We start from the raw sequence: 21,556 nt of genomic DNA, 5'->3' as shown, positions 1-21,556 counted from the left end.
AACCATCACCAAAGTAAAGGTGGCTACTTTCAAGAATCTAATATCTAAGACGATGAAAATGTCTTTAACACAGCATAATCACGTGTGTTATTTCATTGTTTTGATATCTTCATTTTTTCCTAAAATTGAGTCAATATTAAAATAAGCCATTAGGCGTACTTATGTCCAAACATTTGACTGGCACTGTATGTACAATAAAATATATCTAAGCATTCTTCTACAGCTGCATGCGTAATAAGCCACAACTAGCATGGCCGATCCGGTTGACTTTGTTCAAACAACAGCCGCGTATATTTGGCGTAACTTCCCTTACTCCTTCCTTTTTGAGCTCCGTGTGGCAGGGACGACAAGCCGAAATGAGGTGTAGTGGAAAACTTGGCAAAATATAAGATTTGGTCCATTTTGTTTCTTTTTCATCTTTTAAAAATAGCAGTGATATTTTGTATATTTTAGTTTTTATACTGGTATATAGGGTTAAGAAAATATACGAAAGCTAGTCTTAATGCTCACGGCGTATCACGTTAGCTAGCCTAGCTAGTTTAGCGGGCTGCCTGTTTAGCTAGCTCGGTATTCAGAATCTTAATCCAATTAAATCTGGGCAATAATCAATTTTATTTTGTAAATGTAGACGCTTAGTTTTGCACTATGTTATTGTAATTTGTTTTGGTGTTATATTACAGTGCAGATTCTCTTCAAAGATTTACGCATACGGAGCCATAATAGTAGTATAGAATAATATAAACCCTGGAATTGTTTACCTGTTGCAGGTGCAGGTTCAGAATGACTAATTGTGCGTTTTAAAAGGACTCTTTGATTTAAATTTCTCTTTTTTTTAAAATTTTTATTACAGCAAGGTTTCGAGAGACACGTTGTACGAGGCTGTTCGGGAAGTCCAGGCTGGCTCCATTGCTAAGAGGAGAAAGTAAGGCCCAGATGTCTAGCATATTTTAACCAATTAATGAAACCTATGCAGAGTACTGGATTTTTCTAGGAATACATTAACTCAATACACTTTACTGGTTTCGTCTCCACATCATTTCCACATCATTTTGGCAAAATGATCTGTGGATGGATTTTTATCTTTGCTGCCTGCCTTGCAGGTTTCTGGAGACGGTGGAGCTTCAGATCAGCTTGAAGAACTATGATCCTCAGAAGGACAAGCGTTTCTCAGGCACTGTCAGGTTCGGGCCTTTACTGTTCCACCCAATCTTCTCTCTGCCAACCCCCTACTCTGAACCTCCATACATGGCATTTTATTGTTGGCCTTCAGAAGGTTGGTCCTAAATGATTCTGACAGGCTAGGGGTAGGCAGTGGAGAACGGTTCTGGGTAGTCTGCACACCTCCCTCATCTGGGTTGGTAAAGCAGGCGGACCCCTACCCTGGGTCTTAAAACATGAGGGGAGGCTAAGGGCGTGGGTACTCGTGCTCTCATCCCTAAGCCGACCAATTTAATTGTATGACTGTACTGTCGACGCCAGCCAGCATGGTATGGGTAAGATGATTTTGTTTTGCATCCGTTGGCTTTACATATGAACTTATCCCATTGTGGTATCAATGGATTGGATTTCTTTCTTTGTCTTGGACAGACTGAAGACCACCCCGCGTCCCAAGTTCTCTGTTTGTGTGCTTGGTGACCAGCAGCACTGTGATGAAGCCAAGGCTGCAGATATCCCACACATGGACATTGAAGCCCTCAAAAAGCTCAACAAGAACAAGAAGCTGGTCAAGAAGCTCGGTTAGCTCTTATGAATTTCAACAAAAAATCTTGAAGCTTGTATGAGTTTAGCATATCTGCATGCTAACCAAATAGATATGAAACTGGTTTAACACTTAAGCTTAGAGTTTGTGTGCACTCTTTAAAAAAATATTCCTTTTTAAATTGTGTAAATGAACAAGCACCATTCCTACTACCTGTTCTCTATCTCTGCCCCTTTTGCGCTGAAGTATGACGAGGGCGCACTTTGAGGATGGGTGGAATAGGAGCCTGAGAGATGCCATGATTAAATTAATAATTCACACTTTCATGTACATTACAGCAAAGAAGTATGATGCCTTCCTAGCTTCTGAGTCCCTGATTAAGCAGATCCCTCGTATTCTTGGTCCTGGTCTGAACAAGGCTGGCAAGTTCCCATCACTGCTCACCCACAATGAAAACCTGACTACGAAGGTGGATGAAGTCAAATCTACCATCAAGTTCCAAATGAAGAAGGTATGAATTTGTACTATTAAACAACTTTGTGACATGAAATTCTTGCATGTGAGTAAAAAAGTAAAATGAAAGTTTGGAAATGGGTATGAGACTTTGCACTTTTAAAGTTTTAAAAACTACAGTTCTTGCATTGGTAATATATTTGGAATGCTAAAATGGAAGTCTTCTCATCCTTATTGGTGTTCCTTATTGTGACTAGTGTACTAATCCCTGAGTATTGTACTGAGCTGTCTGCTGGTGTCTGTGTTTAGGTGCTTTGTCTGGCTGTGGCAGTGGGCCATGTGAGGATGTCTGAGGATGAGCTGGTGTACAACATCCATCTTGCTGTTAACTTCCTGGTGTCTCTGTTGAAGAAGAACTGGCAGAATGTTCGAGCCCTCTATATCAAGAGCACCATGGGAAAGCCTCAGCGTCTTTATTAGACTGTCTTTTTGCTTTTCTACAATAAATATGGAGTAATCCAGAGCATGCTTGTGCCAATTTTTTTTTTCCTGTTGTGATCCAAGTATTCACTAGGTCTACACACAAATTGATATACTGATTGTAAACAAACAGTACTTGCACTAACAAATCAGTAAATTCTTTTCATAAACAATTACTGGAATGCAATGAATTTGTTTTGTTCAAGGTATTGCCAGTGAGTAGTGGATATTTAGGGTTCCTTATGACATTGTTCAGTTTGTACTGTGACCACTGTACCAAATGAGTATTCATGGCACAAATCAGGATGCTTTTGAATGTAAAAATTTAGGCTTGTGGATTGCTGATTAGTTAATGCTTACGTGCTACTATTAGCAGGTGGTGTTTTAGTGTTATGCTAATATTGGAAATAAGACATCCATATCTGAAACAGGACAAATGTACTTCCTGTGTTGCTGGATTGTTAAATTTGATGTCTGCTGCAAAGTCTGTTCGTAGTCCTGGCAGTGAAAGTCATCATATGGAAGTAGTGATGGAACATCCCTTTTATCTCCTAACAAAATTAAGAACTTTAGTGGTATAAAGCAGGAGGGAGAGGCAGCAAATGGTATACATGGTTAAGCAGTTTCCCAGGCTGTGCTGTGTTACCATAGCTTATGCATATTTGCTGTCTGACCTCAATTGTATTTTAATGAGTACCTAAACTAAGAGTTTGGTCAGTGAAGAATGATACAGTTGAGCCAGCTTTAGTTGTGGGCAGATTGGTTTTCCTGTAGTAGCTGTGGCTAGAGAGTCATGTTCAATGAAATGGCCCATTTTGTCCTTTAGGTCTGACAAAACAAACAATCACAGAGAAGCCTTAATTTGTTTCCGGAAAGCAACAGGAAAGTCTTTCAATAGAACATCGCTGTGAGTGTTTTCTCACAAATATGTAGCTTCAGCAAGAGTGGAAACAAAATCTGCTTCACCAATGCATTTCTTGCATGCTTGGTTGTTTCTTGTGTACTCATGCAGTCTATATGCATTAACGTATATGTGTGTGTATACACTGCCTGACCAAAAAAAAGGTCACCCCCTGGATTTAACTAAGCAAATAGGTAAGAGCCTCCCATTGGATAATTACTGCATGGTTGATTGTTTCAGCTGGCAACAAGTTATTTAACCCTAACTGATGCAGTGAGTAGCATCTCATTTGTTAAACAACCATGTCAAAAGACATCCTGTGGTTAAGATGTTAATCTGTTTCAGAAGGGTCAAATTATTGGCATGCATCAAGCAGAGAAAACATCTAAGGAGATTTCTGAAACTACTAAAATTGGGTTAAGAACTGTCCAATGCGTTATTAAAAAGTGGAAGGACAGTGAGGAAACATCTTCGAGGAAGGAATGTGGTCAGAAAAAAACCTTGAATAATCGTGATCGGCGATCACTTAAATGTGTAGTGAAATCAAATCGTAGGAAAACAACAGTAGAACTCAGATATGTTTAATAGTGAAAGTAAGAGCATTTCCACATGCACAATGTGAAGGGAATCAAGGGATTTTGACTAAACAACTGTGTAGCCTTAAGAAAAATACTTGTCAGTGAGGCCAACCAGCAAAAATGGCTTCAATTAGCTAGGGAGCATAAAGAGTGGACTCTGGAGCAATGGAAGGTCATGTGGTCTGATGAGTCCAGATTTACCCTGTTCCAGAGTGATGGGCGCATCAGGGTAAGAAGAGAGGTGGCTGAAGTGATGTACCCATCATGCCTAGTGCCTACCGTACAAGGCTGTGGGGGCAGTGCTATGATCTGGGGTTGCTGCAGTTGGTCAGGACTGGATTCAGCAATGTTATGTGCCCAAAGAATGAGGTCGGCTGACTACCTGAATATACTGAACGACCAGGTTATTCCATCAATTGATTTTTTTCTTCCTTGATGGCACTAGCATATTCCAAGATGACAATGCCAGGATTCATCGGGCTCAAATCGTGAAAGAGTGTTTCAGGGAGCATAAGACAGCACTTTCACACATGGATTGGCCACCACAGAGTCCAGACCTGAACCCCATTGAGAATCTTTGTGAATGTTGTGACATTGCAGAAGCTTGTGGAAACGTTGCCACAACAAATGCTTGCCATAATCAAAGCCAAAGCCGGTCCAAATAAATATTAGAGTGTGACCTTTTTTTTTGGCCGCACCATTGAATTAATCAAATGCACAGCAGAGGCACTAGGAGTAACTTTGCAGAAGTTAACCATGAGTATTTCATATTCCAATAGAACATTATCCTGTAGATGCAGTTTGTATGGTTATCAGGGAATTTTTAAAAATGATTACCATATCTTCACAACCAAACAGCCAACCAACCAAAGATAAGCACCCTTGGTCTATGGTATTGTTGATGACCAATTTGTTTCACCTCCTGTAAGTCTTCCCCAGACTTTTTGCATGGTCTCAATATCTGCATGAATGATGAGTTGGTTGTACAGTGATCAGTCTTAAAGTCATAAGGAAGCATTTGGGCTTGGATCATAAGCTTGGAGAGAATAGTAATTAGAGGAAAAAATAAAAACATTTAGGCAGGCTTGGCCACAAGGAAGCGTGTGGGAAGTACTGGTGAACAGCAGTGGTGGTCCCAGTAATCAGATGAGAGAAATCAGTGCTGTAGATAAGTATAGTTGTGGGTTAGGCATAACACTGTACATCCAGCACATGTTGTGCAATTTTAAAAGATAAGGAGAAAGTAGATCACAAATTGGCTAAGAAAAATAACTTTGGCTTGCAGTAAGAAAAGAAAGAGGAAATGACTTGGCCGAACACAACAATGTGCGTATGAAAGCAACTCCATGGGACAAGGTGTATATGTCTAAGCAGCTTGTAGTTGTAGAAGGTAAGGGAGATATAGAGCAGTATGACTCTCACCCCAGAGGGTATATTTATTTTACTTGGTCACCTATTTTATCTCATGTCTGTGAATATCTGTCTGCAGTCAGCACCCTCTGATACAGTGGATGTGTCCTTGTTGCTTGATAATGCTTGACCTCTACACCATGGTCCTGTGTTCCATCATCAAATGTATGATCCTTGTCTGGTTTCTACAAGTCCCTGCCTTGTGGTTGCGAATCATAATTTTTGATAAATAAAGGTAGCACATTCTCTCTTTGTGGTGAAATCAGACAGGTTTCTTGAAGATCCATGTTTCTGGCCATTTTATGTATTTTAGGATATCATTTTAGGATGTGTACTCCAAGATTTAGTATTTATGCTTATACTGGTCTATAATGGTATTTGTCTAGTGATTGTAAGAAGGTGTTTTTGGATTCTTTCTTAGGATGTGTGGTAAAAATTAATTAAAATTAATTAAATGGACATCATGATAGTCTATGTTTTATTATAAATAACATAAAATATGTTTTAAATGGTTAGTACATTTAGTAAAATGATGGACAGCTGCTTTATATCACCTGAAAAAGGAAGATATGTGCAGGTACATTAAGGCTAACAGACTGCCTATAATCATACAAAACAGCATAGCAGCATCTAGCAAAACATTTAAATATATAAATTCCAGAAGTGTTAGGAAAAGATCTAGCTTAATTTAGCAAGAAATAATAATAAAAAAAACATAAATATTATATAAACTTGTAATGCATTACATTAAATAATTGAGGCTCTAAAAAAACTAAGAAATACTTTTTTTAAATGTAAAACTGTGTACCAGACACAAAGATATACCTGGAAATTGCTTTTTATGAGAATTGTTATGAAATAGCAATAGCATAAATAGCAATTGTTGTCATAGACAAAAATGTAGCACACCACAGTAATAATAATAATAATAATAATAATAATAATAATAATAATTTCACTAAATATGTGGCATGATGCCTTACAAATAAGTCTCAGACTTGAATTTCAGTCAGTGATGTAAGGGTAACAGTGAATATAAAGATGCACCATAAGCATTTAGCCAGCTTCACTTTTTGGTCAAAATCTTGTTGAGAATCAGCATGTTACCAGCATTATACCTGAAGGCATTAATAGAGTCCATTGGCTCAATAAATAGATAAAAAGGTTGTGTACGAAAAATGTTTCAAAATATGTTTAGCGAAGCCTGACAGGACGTTTGTGTTGTGCATAGCTGATTCCAGCAGACAGTTGTTAGACCTGGCTTACAATCTCACAGTCATCTTCTTCATACCACTGTAAAGGAGTCCCATCAGGGGCCCTCTGCAGAATCACTTTCTGAGGAGCCTGCAAAGAACAACAACATCTTATCAGCTTTTTATATCTTAATTGATTATTTTAGATATGTCACCACTTTCATACTTTACTTGCTGTTCAGTATACTTTTATCTATAATAAGTTCAGTGACTAATGAACCAATAACTTGGTTGATCTGCGGAATCAAAAGACTTTTTATATCTTATATTTTATAGTGGCTCTTTACCTGTCTGTGAGGTTGGATCTGGTGGTATGGAGGGGGCTCTTGGTTTGGAAGACATTTCACATGCATAAACCCATGTCGTTCTAGTGCCCGGGGTTTTATGTCTTCAGTGGTGTACCTCTGATGCCAGGACCTGAGGTCGTTTGATACGACCTCCCGGGGGAGTAGCCTTATGGGGTGATCGCGATGCTCCTTCAGTGAAGGACCACGACACAGACTGGGGTATGGCGGAGGTGGCTTATGCACACGTTTAGTTGAATCTGGCTGCTGCATCTTGTTGATGTTCACTGGTTCAGCCAGCGAGGTCACCACTGGGTTCAGCTTTCCCACATCCCCCCTGAGAGGGGTGCTATCTTGGCTGCTGGGCTGGGACGTAGACTGGGATGTAGGCTGGGCGTGCTGGCAGGAGCTGGCTGTAGGACGGACCTTGCTGTTTTTGGGGAGTGGCATAGAAGGCTGTTTGCCCGGTGCTTTGTGTGCAGCATGGTACTGGCGGTAACCATAAGGAGGCGGGCAGACTTTGATCCCCTCAGAGGTGGAGTCCCGGCTGGATGAGCTTGCACACGAGGACACAGAGTGCTCTGAACTGCTATCTTCCGAGCTGCACTGATACAGCCGCTGGACAGAGTAGACCAGGGCGAAGTCAGTGACATGGCGGCGAGGGAGCTTGCTCCGCCCACGGCTCAGGTCCAAGTTAGGTTTGCTTGGGTCTGGCTTGGTTCTTGGAAGCCTGTTATCAATATCATTGCCATATCAGGTAGTGGAACTAGATTCAAAATACTCATCTTACATAAGTGAGTCATTTTGAGCTATTCTCATCATTACATCAATTCCTTCCACCAAAATGCTAGTCTTAATTTTGATACCTATTACTATTTAATTAATAATGGAGTCAACTACAAATCTGATAAAAATGAAAATGGCTTTCCAAATGTAGTTGTTTGTTAAGTATGATCTTGGATCTGTTGACAGAACGTTACCTAAAGGACTGAGAAATGTGGCGGCGTAGTGGCAGCTCCGGGGTGGAGGGGGCACTGTTGGAGTGATTGTTGTGCATAGCCAGGCTTTTGAAAACAAACTGGGGTGCAGGAGGTATGTCCGCCAGTCCCAGCTCTGTCAGGGTTCCTGTCGGACTGTCGGACACACAGAGGCCCAAGCGTGATCAATATTACTTCCCATTACAGGGTAATGGTAATAGTAAACAGCTTGTTCATCTTTAATCGAGCATTTTCCCTTTAGGGAATATGGCTGTAATTTCATCAACTCACTAGAGCCTAATTTCAATATTATCATCAAATTGAACTTGGCATACTATGTTTGTGAGGCATGCTTCTTATAATTTAACAATTTATAGAAATATAGTCTCTTCACCAGCTTTATTACTAATACACATACAGAGCCACATTTCTCCACCACTTACCTTGACGTGCTGCTGCTGGAAGATGGAGCCTGCTTGTGTTTCTCATAGGGCTCATCCAGACTGGACTCTCTCCATGGGGAGTTTTGCACAGGCGAGTGCTCATACTCCATGCGGGAGCTGGAGCTGGCCTGCAGTGGGCCACGGCTGGGGGAAAGAATGTGGGTCACCAAGCACTGCAACCTGGGCTCAGAGTCAGGTGCCTTTGGGGAGAGTGGGCTCACCTCGAACTCTGTCCACATAGAAGTAGCTGAGTGAGCGTAAACATTTGCTTTCCAATGTATGACACCGGAGTGTAAAGTGACACAGTGTATGTAGTGTAAAGGGATACAACCCTTACCGTCATCAAGGGTCACAGCATCGGACAGCAAGCTGTCATCTGATATGCACAGGTCTGAAAGTTGAACCAAAGTTCAGCATTATTATAGCTTACTACAGAAATCATGTTCAGTTATATGCTTTTAATGTTTCATTGGCAACCATCAGACATTGACACAGAGAAAGCCAGAGTGGACTTGCCTGGCTGTCTGGAGGAGCAGCAGGTCTGTGGCGAGACGCAGCCATGGCTCACGTGATGTTTCAGCACAGCTTCCTGCAGCTCTTTTACCTTCCTCTCTTCATGCTTGCACTGCTGTAGACGGCTCTTCCTCACTGGCTTGCTCAGGTTCTCCTCGAGTGACAGCCTTCGCACTGCCTCGTAAATCTGCTGGTGGAGAGCCAGGTCGGCCTCAAGTGCACGCAGCTCTGATTCCTAAAGAAATTCCTAACACTGTTAACAGCGATGGGCCAGTGTTCCCACAAATATCTTCATTCTCTAAATCAATATTTGGATACGATACCAAAAGAGCATGAAAGTAAACTGAACATCTGGTAAAGCATTTGAAGACCTATGTGGGTTTACTTGTTTAAAACTAACATCTGGCACAAGGAGGAGCAAATATCATTGTTGAACTGGCTGCTATACCTCCCTGTCCTGGGGAATCAACCCCTCGTCTAATTTGAAGGCTGCACCAATCCGTCGCCTGACCTGTGGAGGCTTCTCGTCAGCTCTCAAAGGGTAGTCAGATGACAACTTTCCAGTTAACTCCTATGGAAACAAAATATGTTATGAACATGTTATCATAAGTCTTAATGCAAAAAATACCAATGTTTGTTTAAAGAAAGCAATGCTGCTTTGTTTAGAAATGACAATTTAATCAAAAGCAACATTAGCAGTGTTTGGCTAAATCTAGATTTGGCTATCATTCAACAAACAGATGTTTTTTTCAATTACATACACAAAAGGTGATTTTATGTTTTATGTTGGAGTCTGTACTTAAAGCTTCTGGGCTGGTGGCTCACAGTGAATGCATATCTCCCTGACTAACTTGTAAGGAAGCATCTGTTTTAGGACAGTCCACTATTGACTTGCTTTAGTGGCTCCATTGATGTTCACTTGTCAAGACAAAAGGACTGCCACCTATGCCAGACTGCGTCACAATGATTGGTTAGCTGATTCCGCCTGCTTCACAATGCTTGGTTAGCTGATTCGTTAGCTACTTTTAGGGATCCATATAAAGCTCAATTCCCATTAATTACAATAAAATATTATACCACCTTTGTATTTAAGATGCACAATAACTGCTCCAAACTCACATGAATTTTTTCATGTAAGATTTCATGTAGTGCAAGCAGGATGATAGCACTCACAGCCTCCCTAATACAGAGTTTCTTCAGCTCCAAAAGACACTGTTCCAGCCTGTCCTCCAGGGCCTGGTGTTTAAGCCTCATGGCCCGTGTATGTGTGCTTAGGTCCTTCACAGGAGACGTTGGGCTATCTGGACCTTGAAGAAACAAAGCAATGTATTTGACTTCCTTACATAGCTAGGCTTAGCAGTTACGAAGCCATTGCATTACAGAGCCTGTCTTATTCTACTGAAACCACCCAAACATCAATGCTACCACTGAATTCAAATAATACCACAGAGCCTTTGTCAGGATGCTAGTCAGACATTTACTAAAGCTACTGGCAAACTCTGGTGTCGATAAAACTAAACTTACATTTTTGCAGATGGTTCACTAACTGGTTCATTAATGCAATAAAATATATTTGTGGACTGACCTCTCATATGTGTGAATCTGAAGTGCTTACCAGAATTTAGGATGATCCCACTGTCCGAGTCACTGATTTCCTCTTTGCATTCCATGTTTATTTTGTGTGTTCTCCTTCAAGCAGTAGATCTACAGGTCCACAGTCTCTGCACATGTGAAACAAAACATGAGCTTTAAGTCTTTCTCTTGTTTTTATCTCTGCTTATATCTCCTGCTCTTGGAGTCAACCAACCACTTGATATTTGTCAAGCAAATTTGTAATGCATCATATGCAAAGCACGAGCTCCAGAGGCAAATCCCGTGATCCTGGCTCCTCAGTAGCTACCCCAGCACTGAGACGAAAGAAGGCACAAGTGATCTCTTTCAGCATCTCCACCCATCCACCCTCCACCTCCTTCCACCCCTCCCGCCTCCTCAACCACTTTAATGTCTTGCCACACAATAGAAGCACGCGTGGTTGACCGTGCACATGTGCGGGGGCTAATGCTCCACATAGCACCATGGAGACCTGGCACACTGCGGGCGTGTGCGACTGCCGGCGCACACTAATGTGTTGATCAACAGCGTGAGGGAACATGTTTGGGAAACTGGACACCCCGAAAGAAACCAGATGGCTGAATGGGAGGTTCCCCCTCCCTTGGCCTGCACCTGTTCCTCTTCGACCCCTCCCTGAACATCTCTCTTTCAGCATGCCACTGCTGTAGCACAGCCTTTGGAGAGGAACAATGTCTTAGGCCTGACCCTGCCTTAGGCTTGTGACACTATTATTTCTATTAGGGCATCTCTTTTTTCAAGGGGGTACAAAATGCTTTTCATAATAAGATAAACTGGAACACCAATAATCAGTAAGGTGAAAAGGAATACCGTTGGCCTAATTTTGTCATGGTGGGCTGCATGCCTGCCCCTGTAGACTGACCCACTTTGAATAAGATGGACATTAAACAGCAACTAAACATGCACAAAAGTTCTGCATTTGTTTTCAGTGAGCAACTCAAGGCTGTGGTATAATCCTCCCAAAGGAATTCAGATAGTGAACAAAGGACCTTTTCAAATCAAGAGTCAAGTAGATGTTACTCATGATTCACGACTGGTTAGCATTGGTCCTGAAATGTGCTTGGCCTCACTAGAACAAGCTAATTTCTACATTTTTTCCCTATATTTTCCTGAGCAATTTACAATTTCCTGAAACAAGCCAGGAAGGTAAAATACATTCCCCTGAGTCAAGATATTCTTGGCGTGTTTATTTTGTCTGTCTATCGTTATCATAGCCTTTTCCCGGATGGTGACGAGATCTCTTAACATGAGTATATCGGAGCAGACTCTATTGTAGCCCTGATGGCTTTTTCCTCATGCAGACCTGTGACTTTGCACAGAGGCCAGCTTGCCCCGTTATGCCCTCCAAGTTCTAAAGCACATCAACAAAATCCTCATCTCAACACAGCAATGTGGCCAATTTGCTGAGATGACAATATCTGCTTAGGCTGAGAATGCAGAGTATACAATTCTCTCTCCCCTTCTCTCTCTCTCTCTCTCTCTCTCTCTCTCTCTCTCTCTCTCTCTCTCTTTCTTTGTGTGTGTGTGAGTGAGTGAATGTGTTTAAAACCATGGAATGAATTAGGTCACTGCAACAAAGTGTGCCTTATTCACTGCAACCTCCAAAAAAAGGCAGAGCTGGACATGCTGACCAGACAAGCACCACATTCAAGCTGAGCTCCACCCCGGAAACAAGACTTCGCATCCATCTAGATTACATAGCTAATTGCATCTAATGAGCACTACAGGACATAGCACATAGACAGTGATCTGATCCTCTGAGAAGAACTGCTGTAGCCCACTGTCCCACCCATCTTCATAGCTCAGTGAAGCATAGCGATGAGGCATCACAGGAAAAGGGTGTTTTCAAAGCCAGAGGTTATGGTGTGAATATGACATCGTCTCATCTGGCTCGCCCACCACCCTTGTGTGCTTGTAGGGCTGCAATCTATTGGAATACCTCCGAAGTTATATTCATTACCACTGTGGCTGGGGCTTGGAATTCCCAAAGCAGGCCAGGCCTTGGAAACTCTGAAGGGAGACTTGAAGCCAACCCAGAATGTACATGCAGTCTGTAATTAAAGGGGTGCTGAAGCGCATAGCTGCTGATGTTATGGGAGAGGCAAAACGACTTTAGAGGATGACTTATTTCCGTATCTGGTGAAAAGCTAAAGACAATTAAATGGCAGAGAGGCAAAATGACTGTGGAGGGCAAAGGCATGTCATCACAACACAGCCCTCATTTGAATCAACTACATTTAATCCAGACCAAAAAATGCGTTAAACAACAATAATACCTTCGGTAACTCAAGCCTCCTTGAAAAATAAATAGGAAATCAATTACCTAAGGTAAAGGTCCTTGGTTATCTAAAGTTCTCAGCAACATACTTCTTAACATATGACTATCAACCAATAAGCTTTTATCTGAAGTAAAACTAAATATACTAAAATGTACAGTACATACCATGGCCCACCATGCAAAAAAATCTGATTACTTGCAAGGATTGTTGGCATCCATTCACAAAATCTTCCACATTGTTATTAACATAAAAATTGTGACTGAATCACTTGTATGTCGGTTGCACTCAAGTAACCAAAATGTTTTAATTTTATAATAAATTATAAATATATTAACTTGGTTTATACAATTATTATTATTATTATTATTATTATTAGTAGTAGTAGTAGTAGTAGTAGTAGTAGTAGTAGAATCCTCTTTACATTTTTAACATCTTAAATTTCAATTTAGGATTGGATATATTAGACTACTACTGTGACGGAAGACCAAGAGTCCACTTGAAGGATGCAATGTAAAAACATTTTCATTGTGTTATAGTTACACTTTTTAAAAGACACATTTACAAGTATATGTTTGATGTTTATTGTTTATGAGCCTTTAATTAAGGCTCTTCAGACAACCTAAGATAGAGTGCTGTGAGAAGATGTTGATTAGAAAAAAGGTTACCTTTAAACCATTCACGCAGCGGTCCGTCTGCCAGTGGGCAGCCTTCTGAATCCATTCAGGCAGATGCTCGCATGCCAGGGTATTCCAGTGTGCTGCTGATGCGAATCTGGACGTGAGTAAGAGGCGTGTTCAAACGGCACAGTTTTGGACCGTACCATTCCATTTCTCAGCAGGGAAGGTGTCTCATATTTTGTTAATGCAATATAAACGAATGCCCCAGTATTTTGAATAATTACCTACTATCAACGAATAAATAGGGTACTAATTACATTGCATGGATATAAGAAACTCGACATAGTTCGTCTGTCTTACTGAGCATAGAATGAAAAAAAGCATAATTTAGTACTTCCCCTTTTATTATCACATCCCTGAGTTGCAGGCTTTCCGGGTGCAGCACACGTCTGGCAAAGAGGGTTGGCGCAGTTTGAATGGAATCAGCGGGAGAAAGGCGAGACAAAAAAGTTAAACAAGAGGCGAGTGCCTGAGACAGCTGTCGAATAGTTCTTTAGAATTGATGAATAGTGTCCACTTTTATTGTTGCTGCTGTTGCATGTTTTAGGCCTTATCTCTCTCTATCTCCCTCTCCCTATATATATATATATATATATATATATATATATATATATATATATATATATATATATATATATATATATATATATATATATATATATATATATATATATATGCGCATACGGGGAGAGAGATAGAGAGAGAGATTCAAATTGTATTAAAGTAATAAAGTACACTGTTTGCAAAGAAACAGAATGTTAATTTTCAACCTTCAAACAGTGGTGTTGGTGATGGGTAATGTTTTTCCCAACCCGAAACACTGAAACATTTTACGCCAGGAAACTACGTTTTGCTTTGTTTATGCCTTTTTGTAGCATATCTAGTATGACTACACGCTTTCCACCTACGCCCTAAGACCTTTGGTTTCTTTTATGGTGGAAGGCGAACAGGCGTATCGTGCGCTCGGCAGATGGTCAGCTCTCTACCCGTGCCACTCCCTGAATATAAAGGTCAGCTAATTAAACCCGGTTTATTTACATGTGAAAAGCAGCAGGCAGCCCAAAGGGATCTCTTTAGTAAATGAGGATTCGGAGAGGAGCCACCTGTGAATGCAGTGGTAATTTTCAACAGCAGCGCAACAGAGCCACGTGCATTTGCTGTGAAAAGTAGATGAGTGAGCGGTTGGTTCTACATTTTTCAGTATAAGTGAAAGTATAGGCTATACATTTTCAGGTTAATATAAAATGCAGATTATTTTATCAATTGTATTTGTTATTGTCAGTACTGTTAACGCCCTTAACTAAAATTTAGAAAGTGGTGAGATAAAACGTGCACAGACCGTTGATTAAAGATATATATATTTTTTGAGTAAAACAACAGGTCTGTCGTGAAGTTAATACTAAATGTATTTTGATCTATCAGAGCTACAAAGTCTTTACAGATATTCCAGCAAGAACAAATAGTAGGCTATAGCAACAAAGTAGTGGAGACCGGGGCATTAATATTTCCAAGCACTTAAACGTGGAACGGAAGTTTTGCGCGTCTGTCTGATGTCTGTGTCTAGGTCTGATGTCATATCCTGTCTGGGAAAGGCAAGGCGCATTATGAGATACTTACAATCTACTGGAATAAGAAGGTAGCAGACTGCATAATAGTTTTGATTGAATATTTGAAATGTTTTATTTGTGATTGCTGTGGGACTGTTTTAATGCGCTATACCACGCTCCCCGACTGATCCAGTGATTTTTAATGAAGTTTACTAATTAATCAAGCCTTTTTTTTCCTGAAATGGTATTTAATTTTGAATAATAATATAAAAAAAAACCCAGCAATGAATTGATTGGTTTCATTTGTTGCAAAATCTAGTGCGACATTTTACCCCACATAGTGTGACAACTTACCTGCTAATGGGGCAACAATTGCACACTCACTATTTAAATGTAAAGTCTTTACTGAAATAAGATGTGGAAATATAATGAATACAAACTGTTTGGCCAAGACTTTGTTCTTTTATTTGGTATGCAGTTTGCAAAAATTGTGATCTATTGATCCCCCAATATATAAAATAGTGTGAAAAGTGCAACAAGTTTCCCGGTATCCTCTGCACAACCCATTTTCTGTCCATTAAACCATTCTTTCCTGATATATATTAACATTTTCGTAACATGGTCATACTGTCAAAACACATTAATCATCATATGAGGTTAGGAGAGCAGGCAGTGGGGGGATCAGGGTTCTTTAAATTTTCCTTGAAATATAAGGGTAAAAAAATTATATAATTAGAGCAAATCTTGCCTACAGCAAGCACACATAACCCATTTTTAGTACGACTGGGAGAACTATTGTAATTTGGAGTAATTATCTTGTCTAAGTAGAGCTTAAAGCCCATTTTCCGCAAAGTGTTTTGGTACCAAGCTCAAAATAAGATGACTGAGTAAGTACGACTTTTGATACTGTCCAAACGTTAAGATGCTTCCAAACAGTAAGATGCTTTGGGAGAAATGGAGACCGGTTAGTGTTTTAATTGTAACTATACACAGGATGAGATGAAAAATATCCTATTAGAGGTTCACATAGGGCCCAGCCCACTCACTTCATACCAGCAACCAGGACACATCACTATAATTGTTACTTCAGTGGTACAATTTGTTCAAAGTCATACATAGGCTGTCAAATGAATCCAGTATTTGTTTAAAAATTTAAATTGTTTAAGAGTAGTAAGCTCTACATTATGTTCCCTAAAGGTTTAGTATGTAATAATATACTATATATACTATATATAATATGTAATAATTATGTCATATATCACATCAGGGAAGAAACTGGCTTCATTTAAAAACATCAGTATGGAGGCATTTTGAAATATGACAGCTTTGCTTTAATTTCCCACTAACCTCCACAGAGAGAGCCTGGTGAGACTTTTTGAGCAATAATATATATAGCCTCAGCCACTGAAATAAGATGCTGGTCTGACTAGTAGAATGTCACTGTGTTAACATGAAACATATAGGTCAGGAAATACAAAACTTTTTAAAAAATTATGGATTTGCTATCTGATCTGCCATGGGCAACATAAAATTTGATTTTTTATTTTATAAATGTAATAAAACAAAAATAACAAAATAAATAATAATCAGCTATATAAATTTTTTTTTGTGATGCCTTAAGCAATTTCTTTGCAGTGTTACAAAATAAGAGAAGAGAGAAATTGTGAGAGAAAATTGTTATTTCAATGTGACAGTTTTGCCACCGTTTCGTATTATTTGGACATTTGGAAATATATTGATAAGGTGATGCAAATGCTAAATGAAAATAGAAGAATAAAAGAAAGTGATTTAATATTTGTATTCCTCAAAAAACCTGAAAACAAATAAAATACATAAAATCCTTGTATGTACTTTCTCTACAATTCTAAAAAAGCAAATAACAGACTTTGTAATGTCATAGTCTTTTAAAACCTCTAATACCTCAAATCTGAACATGGTCATATATTGTATAAACTTCAAGACTGCTGCATGTTAAGTAAGCACTACTGAAAAGTAAGATATGACTAAGATCTAAAACACATTTTGGGGACGTTTTTATAAATTTTAGTATGTTTTAATTTCAACACAACTGGTATAGAAATGAAATTAACACAGCAGTTGACATAAACTGTTCTGTTATATTTATTATACTGTTATTGTGCCTCTGTGCTGAAACTATGCAAAAGCTCTTAATTTAATAGTAATTTTGACAAGAAACTCAGTGGCCATCAAACAAAGGGGAAGCATGTTTCCGTCTTCACACACATTTTCCCACTGCAACACCATAAGCAACACCTTCACATATGCACTTGTCTGCTTCTTTGCTGTGCCTAGGTCAGCATTGCACTTGTGTTTGGTGAGGCCGCATACACTTATATGCGTATTAGTGTCTGTCAGCCCTCGTTGCTGACATCCCCTGCAATCCAATTATGAGTCAAGATTAACCTTCACTGCACTCCCAGGAGTGCAAGATGTGGGACTAGCTAATTGCCGTTGACATCATTGCTGCTTTTAATTGAATTTTAACAGGTGACACTTTTTCGACCATTAAAAAAAAAAAGGTAATACAGTACTCGATTCCTCTTCCAATTTTTAAATAGTTTGCTGCAAAAAGATTGTCATATGACAGCTGTAGATAATCGAGACACTGACGTCACACTTTGGCGATACATTCGTGACAATGCACAAGTTCAAAAACAGAAAATGAACCGAACTGCACTGAACACTGAACATCAACAGCAAATAACATAATAAATACACCCCAAGTCCACGTTAGGGCGCCATTTATTTTTTTAGTTTTTTTTCCTCCCTCGCCTTTCCCATGATTCTTAGGTGGTATAAGTGACGCCAACCCGGACGTACACTTACTTGCGTGAGTGGTGTTGTGTGGTGAGCGTGGTTATTGTTATGTGCGAGTGATTTGACTGTGTGTTTGTGTGCGCGTGTGTGTAAGTGTAAGAATAACCTAAAAATCTACACCATGATCTTATTTGATCTGTTCAGAGCTTTACCCCGCTTTGATTCAGAGATGATAAAAACTGACTCGCTAGCCTATTATGGCAATGGGCGTGCAGCCGCTTTATAGCCAGCAAGCTAGCTCGCAAACTCTGGGGATCCACAGTAGAAATTGTGGTTAGAAATGATGAATTGATCAGATATACTAGTGCCGTTTGGATATTTGGGTTTGCCCCCAATTTTCATTTTGCGGCCAATGAGTATAGAAGCGATTCTGATCTTCACAACTTCTACGGCAGCTCGGTGTGGGTTCCTGAAGCTAGCTAGATTTGGCTAACATAAAGAGGGCTTTAGTTAGCTAAAAGCGTGTTTGGGAAGTATGTTTTTCATTAACGTAGCTCACTAGCTAAGTAGCCAACCTTATCTATGTGTTTGCACCGAATAAGGCAACACACTGAGTTAATTCGGAAACCTTTATTACACAGTGAATGACTAAGATTATCGAGGTATGCATAGAAATCTAGCTAGCTAAAAAAAGCTAACGTTAACTAGCTAAGCGAGTCGTGAACATAACATCGTTATCTAGCGTTCACTTCACGTTGAATAAAATCCGCCGTTGTCCTTCCTGGAGTACCCTCGGTTCGTAGAAGCATTATGATGAGATTCTGAAAAAGACAGCCAGTTTGCTAGCTAGCATATCTAGGTTAAGTAGACTGCACCAGTCCACAAGGCAAATAATGATTCACCTCTTTGTGCTGAAAAATACTGGATAAAGCTGATACTTTGTCGCATCCAGTAAAAAAATGAAAAAACAAACAAAACATTTCTCACCAATCGTTCCCTCAATGCTGTAAATAGACGCTTTCTGTGGGTTGATCCAGACTCTGACTACCCCATTGCAATTGTGGCTTGAAGCGTCTCCCTTTTCTCCCCTGGAATGACCCAAATCCGTAGGTAAATGAAGACGCAAACTTGCATTGCCGTATTTATTTATCGAACTGTTGTGGATTTAATTTATTCAAACAATTCTAAGGACGTTTGTACGAACAGTTCAAACAAATCACACGTACCCATGGTTGTCCACCAGAGTCTCTGGCTGTAATAAGGCTTGATTTTTAGTTCGCAGGAAATCAAGATGGTTATCATACACAGAACTGAGATGGAAGTCCAGACTATCTTTTGGTGTCTTGACGACAACAACAACAAAAAAAATGCATGTTTCAAACGAATGACTAGAATAACCTAAACATAGCAGCTATATATTAAAAACGGCAAATAGGCCAAATGTAGTGTTAGCTAGATCCTCACCTCCTTACGGAAGAAAACACTTCGCCTCGTACTGGCAAGAGTTGCTGTATCATTTAAACGGCTCCATGGTTCATCATTTTGCGCAAGATGAATGGGCTTTTCAAAAGGTTGTTTCTGTGAATTGTAAAAATATGTTCAGCTAGGAGAGAGAGCCATACATTTAGGCTAGCAGGCGGTCTACATTAATGTTGCTTAGCTGGGTCAGCAAAGTATTTACCTGGCATACTTTACTCCCTGTAAAGGTGTGATCATTCTCGTATCTAGGAAAAGGAAAAGGGTCACGATTTAGCGGCATTGTCACAATTGTGCTGCAAAAACTACAGAAATGTTTAACAAGTTGGCTTAGCTAACGTTAGCTAAATTCCTCTACAGTAAAGTTGTTCCCCGTCCCCCCACTGTTGCTACGAGACTATACCCCCCCCAATCTTGACGTCACCGTCCGATGAACAGAAGACGGGGGTGGGAGATGTGCAGTGCAACAAAGGCAGGCTGTTACAGATATTGCACTACATACTCACTGGCTATGACTGGATATGACCACATTATGAAAATATTTTGGGTTGTATGCCCCCCTGCATAAATTTTTGTGAGCCTTCAAGTTTTACTTAGGCTACAAACCTTATCAGGTTTTACTCTGTTTTATGTGTTATGTACTGTGCTTTTATGTTTCATGTAAGGGACACAGATGCCAAGTATTAATTCTGTGTCTCTAGTAGGATCCTGCAACATCAAAATGTTTCTAATTACTGCTAAATATCTTGGTCAGTATTTTCATATATTGAAATAGGTGGTCTGTTGTTACTGACTGTTTGTGGTGAAAGAGACCGTCACCCCTAAAGGAGATCGGGTGATTTCTCTAACTCTGTCCAGTATCTCCATATATACTTCTGTACAATTTTGAAAATCTCACTTTCTATACTCACCAACCACTTTATTAGGTACACCTTGCTAGTACTGGGTTAGACCCCCTTTTGCCTTCAAACCTGCCTTAATTCTTCATGGCATAAATTCAACAAAGTGCTGATAACATTCCTGAATATGATATAAATTTTGCTCCATATTGACATAGCATTGCGCAGTTGCATCCATGATGCAAATCTCCCATTCCAACACATCCCAAAGGTGCTCTATTGGATTGAGATCTGGTGACTGTGGAGGCCATTTGAGTACAGTGAACTCATTGTCATGTTCAAGAAACCAGTGTGAGAAGTATTTGAGCTTTGTGATATGGTGTATTATTGTGCTGGGAGTAGCCGTTAGAAGATGGACATGGTCAGCAACAATACTCAGGTAGGCTGTGACATTTAAACAATGCACAGTTAGTTTTAAGGGGTCCAGAGTGTGCCAAGAAAATATCCCTCACACCATTAGACCACTACCACCAGCCTGAACTGTTGATACAAGGCAGGATGGATCCATGCTTTCATGTTGTTTACACCAAATTCTTACCCTACCATCTGAATGGTATGATGGTAGGGTCATAACAGAAATTGAGATTCATAAGATCAGGAGGCAATGTTCCATTCTTCTGTTGTACAATTATGGTGTAGCCTCAGCTGCCTGTTCGTAGCTGACAGGGGTGGCACCTGGTGTGTTCAGCTGCTACTGTAGTCTATCTGCTTCATGGTTTGATGTGTTTTGCATTCGGAGATGCTCGTGTGCATACCCCGCTTATAATGAGTGGTTATTTGAGTTACTGTTACCTTTCTATAAGCTCGAACCACTCTGGCCATTATCCTCTGACCTCTGGCATCCACAAAACATCACCTGGATTTAACTAAGCAAACAGGTAAGAACCTCCCATTGAATAATTATTGCATGGGTGATTATATTTCAGCTGGCAACAAGTTATTTAACCCTAAGCGATGCAGTGAGTAGCTTCTCATTTGTTGAACAACCATGTCGAGAGACACATCCTGTGGTCGTGGAAAAGATGTTAATCTGTTTCAGAAGGGTCAATTATTAGCATGCATCAAGCAGAGAAAACATCTAAGGAGATTGTTGAAACTACTAAAATCTGGTTAAGAACTGTCCAACGCATTATTAAAAAGTGGAAGGACTGGGGACACATCATCTTCGAGGAAGGAATGTGGTCAGAAAAAATCTCAAATAATTGTGATTGGCGATCACTTAAAGGTGTGGTGAAATCAAATCATAGAAAAACAACAATAGTACTCAGGGATATGTTTAA

At 39.9% G+C, this 21,556-nt stretch overlaps 3 protein-coding genes and 1 non-coding gene across 7 annotated transcripts; 2 read left to right on the top strand and 2 right to left on the bottom strand.

Annotated features, from left to right (window-relative positions):
* Positions 1–281: 281 nt before the first annotated feature.
* Positions 282–2,675, top strand: rpl10a (ribosomal protein L10a). The gene is made up of 6 exons (XM_027030089.3): positions 282–361; positions 851–922; positions 1,101–1,181; positions 1,588–1,736; positions 2,038–2,210; positions 2,462–2,675. Exons 1-6 carry the CDS (start codon positions 357–359, stop codon positions 2,630–2,632), a joined length of 651 nt encoding a protein of 216 aa, XP_026885890.1. The 5' UTR covers positions 282–356; the 3' UTR covers positions 2,633–2,675.
* Positions 2,676–5,985: 3,310 nt separating this feature from the next.
* On the bottom strand, positions 5,986–13,923 carry inavaa (innate immunity activator a). 3 transcript variants are annotated; one of them, XM_081707993.1, is made up of 10 exons: positions 13,565–13,923; positions 10,607–10,712; positions 10,165–10,298; positions 9,440–9,562; positions 8,995–9,226; positions 8,816–8,869; positions 8,479–8,707; positions 8,039–8,191; positions 7,062–7,788; positions 5,986–6,865 (listed from the first exon to the last, which is right to left on the bottom strand). In XM_081707993.1, exons 2-10 carry the CDS (start codon positions 10,659–10,661, stop codon positions 6,773–6,775), a joined length of 1,800 nt encoding a protein of 599 aa, XP_081564119.1. In that variant the 5' UTR covers positions 10,662–10,712; positions 13,565–13,923; the 3' UTR covers positions 5,986–6,772. The 3 variants fall into 3 exon arrangements, with proteins under 3 accessions (XP_081564119.1, XP_081564120.1, XP_035377954.2); XM_081707994.1 differs by having other exon boundaries at positions 8,995–9,178; XM_035522061.2 differs by lacking the exon at positions 13,565–13,923 and having other exon boundaries at positions 10,607–10,894.
* A 4,041-nt stretch (positions 13,924–17,964) lies between these two features.
* LOC113590109 (small Cajal body-specific RNA 2) lies at positions 17,965–18,340 on the top strand. The gene has a single exon (XR_003412072.2).
* A 176-nt stretch (positions 18,341–18,516) lies between these two features.
* Positions 18,517–19,782, bottom strand: cfap276 (cilia and flagella associated protein 276). 2 transcript variants are annotated; one of them, XM_027030077.3, is made up of 5 exons: positions 19,583–19,782; positions 19,366–19,479; positions 19,128–19,153; positions 18,889–18,989; positions 18,517–18,722 (listed from the first exon to the last, which is right to left on the bottom strand). In XM_027030077.3, the coding sequence occupies exons 1-5, from the start codon at positions 19,658–19,660 to the stop codon at positions 18,652–18,654; spliced, it is 390 nt and encodes a 129-aa protein (XP_026885878.1). In that variant the 5' UTR covers positions 19,661–19,782; the 3' UTR covers positions 18,517–18,651. The 2 variants fall into 2 exon arrangements, with proteins under 2 accessions (XP_026885878.1, XP_026885877.1); XM_027030076.3 differs by having other exon boundaries at positions 19,128–19,243; positions 19,583–19,781.
* Between the last annotated feature and the right edge of the window lie 1,774 nt (positions 19,783–21,556).

This window comes from Electrophorus electricus, chromosome 25 (genome assembly GCF_041902795.1).
Source record: "Electrophorus electricus isolate QZ-2024a chromosome 25, ASM4190279v1, whole genome shotgun sequence".
In the NCBI taxonomy this organism is placed as follows: domain Eukaryota; kingdom Metazoa; phylum Chordata; class Actinopteri; order Gymnotiformes; family Gymnotidae; genus Electrophorus; species Electrophorus electricus.
Note: the sequence above shows the minus strand (reverse complement) of the source record. Positions and strands in the feature narration are given on the sequence as shown.

Bases quoted from the DNA above. Each gene is read 5' to 3' on its own strand.
- inavaa (XM_081707993.1), bottom strand. From the start codon at position 10,661: ATGGAATGCAAAGAGGAAATCAGTGACTCGGACAGTGGGATCATCCTA. The intron at 9,563-10,164 runs GTGAGTGCTATC...TTGTTTCCATAG, and splicing joins AACTCTGTATTAGGGAGGCT to GAGTTAACTGGAAAGTTGTC. The intron at 9,227-9,439 runs GTATAGCAGCCA...GAATTTCTTTAG, and splicing joins TGATTCCCCAGGACAGGGAG to GAATCAGAGCTGCGTGCACT.
- cfap276 (XM_027030076.3), bottom strand. From the start codon at position 19,660: ATGCCGCTAAATCGTGACCCTTTTCCTTTTCCTAGATACGAGAATGAT. The intron at 19,244-19,365 runs GTGAGGATCTAG...GTTGTCGTCAAG, and splicing joins GTGTTTTCTTCCGTAAGGAG to ACACCAAAAGATAGTCTGGA. The intron at 18,990-19,127 runs GTACGTGTGATT...GGGTCATTCCAG, and splicing joins ACTCTGGTGGACAACCATGG to GGGAGAAAAGGGAGACGCTT.
- rpl10a (XM_027030089.3), top strand. The intron at 923-1,100 runs GTAAGGCCCAGA...CCTGCCTTGCAG, and splicing joins TCCATTGCTAAGAGGAGAAA to GTTTCTGGAGACGGTGGAGC. The intron at 2,211-2,461 runs GTATGAATTTGT...GTCTGTGTTTAG, and splicing joins TCAAGTTCCAAATGAAGAAG to GTGCTTTGTCTGGCTGTGGC.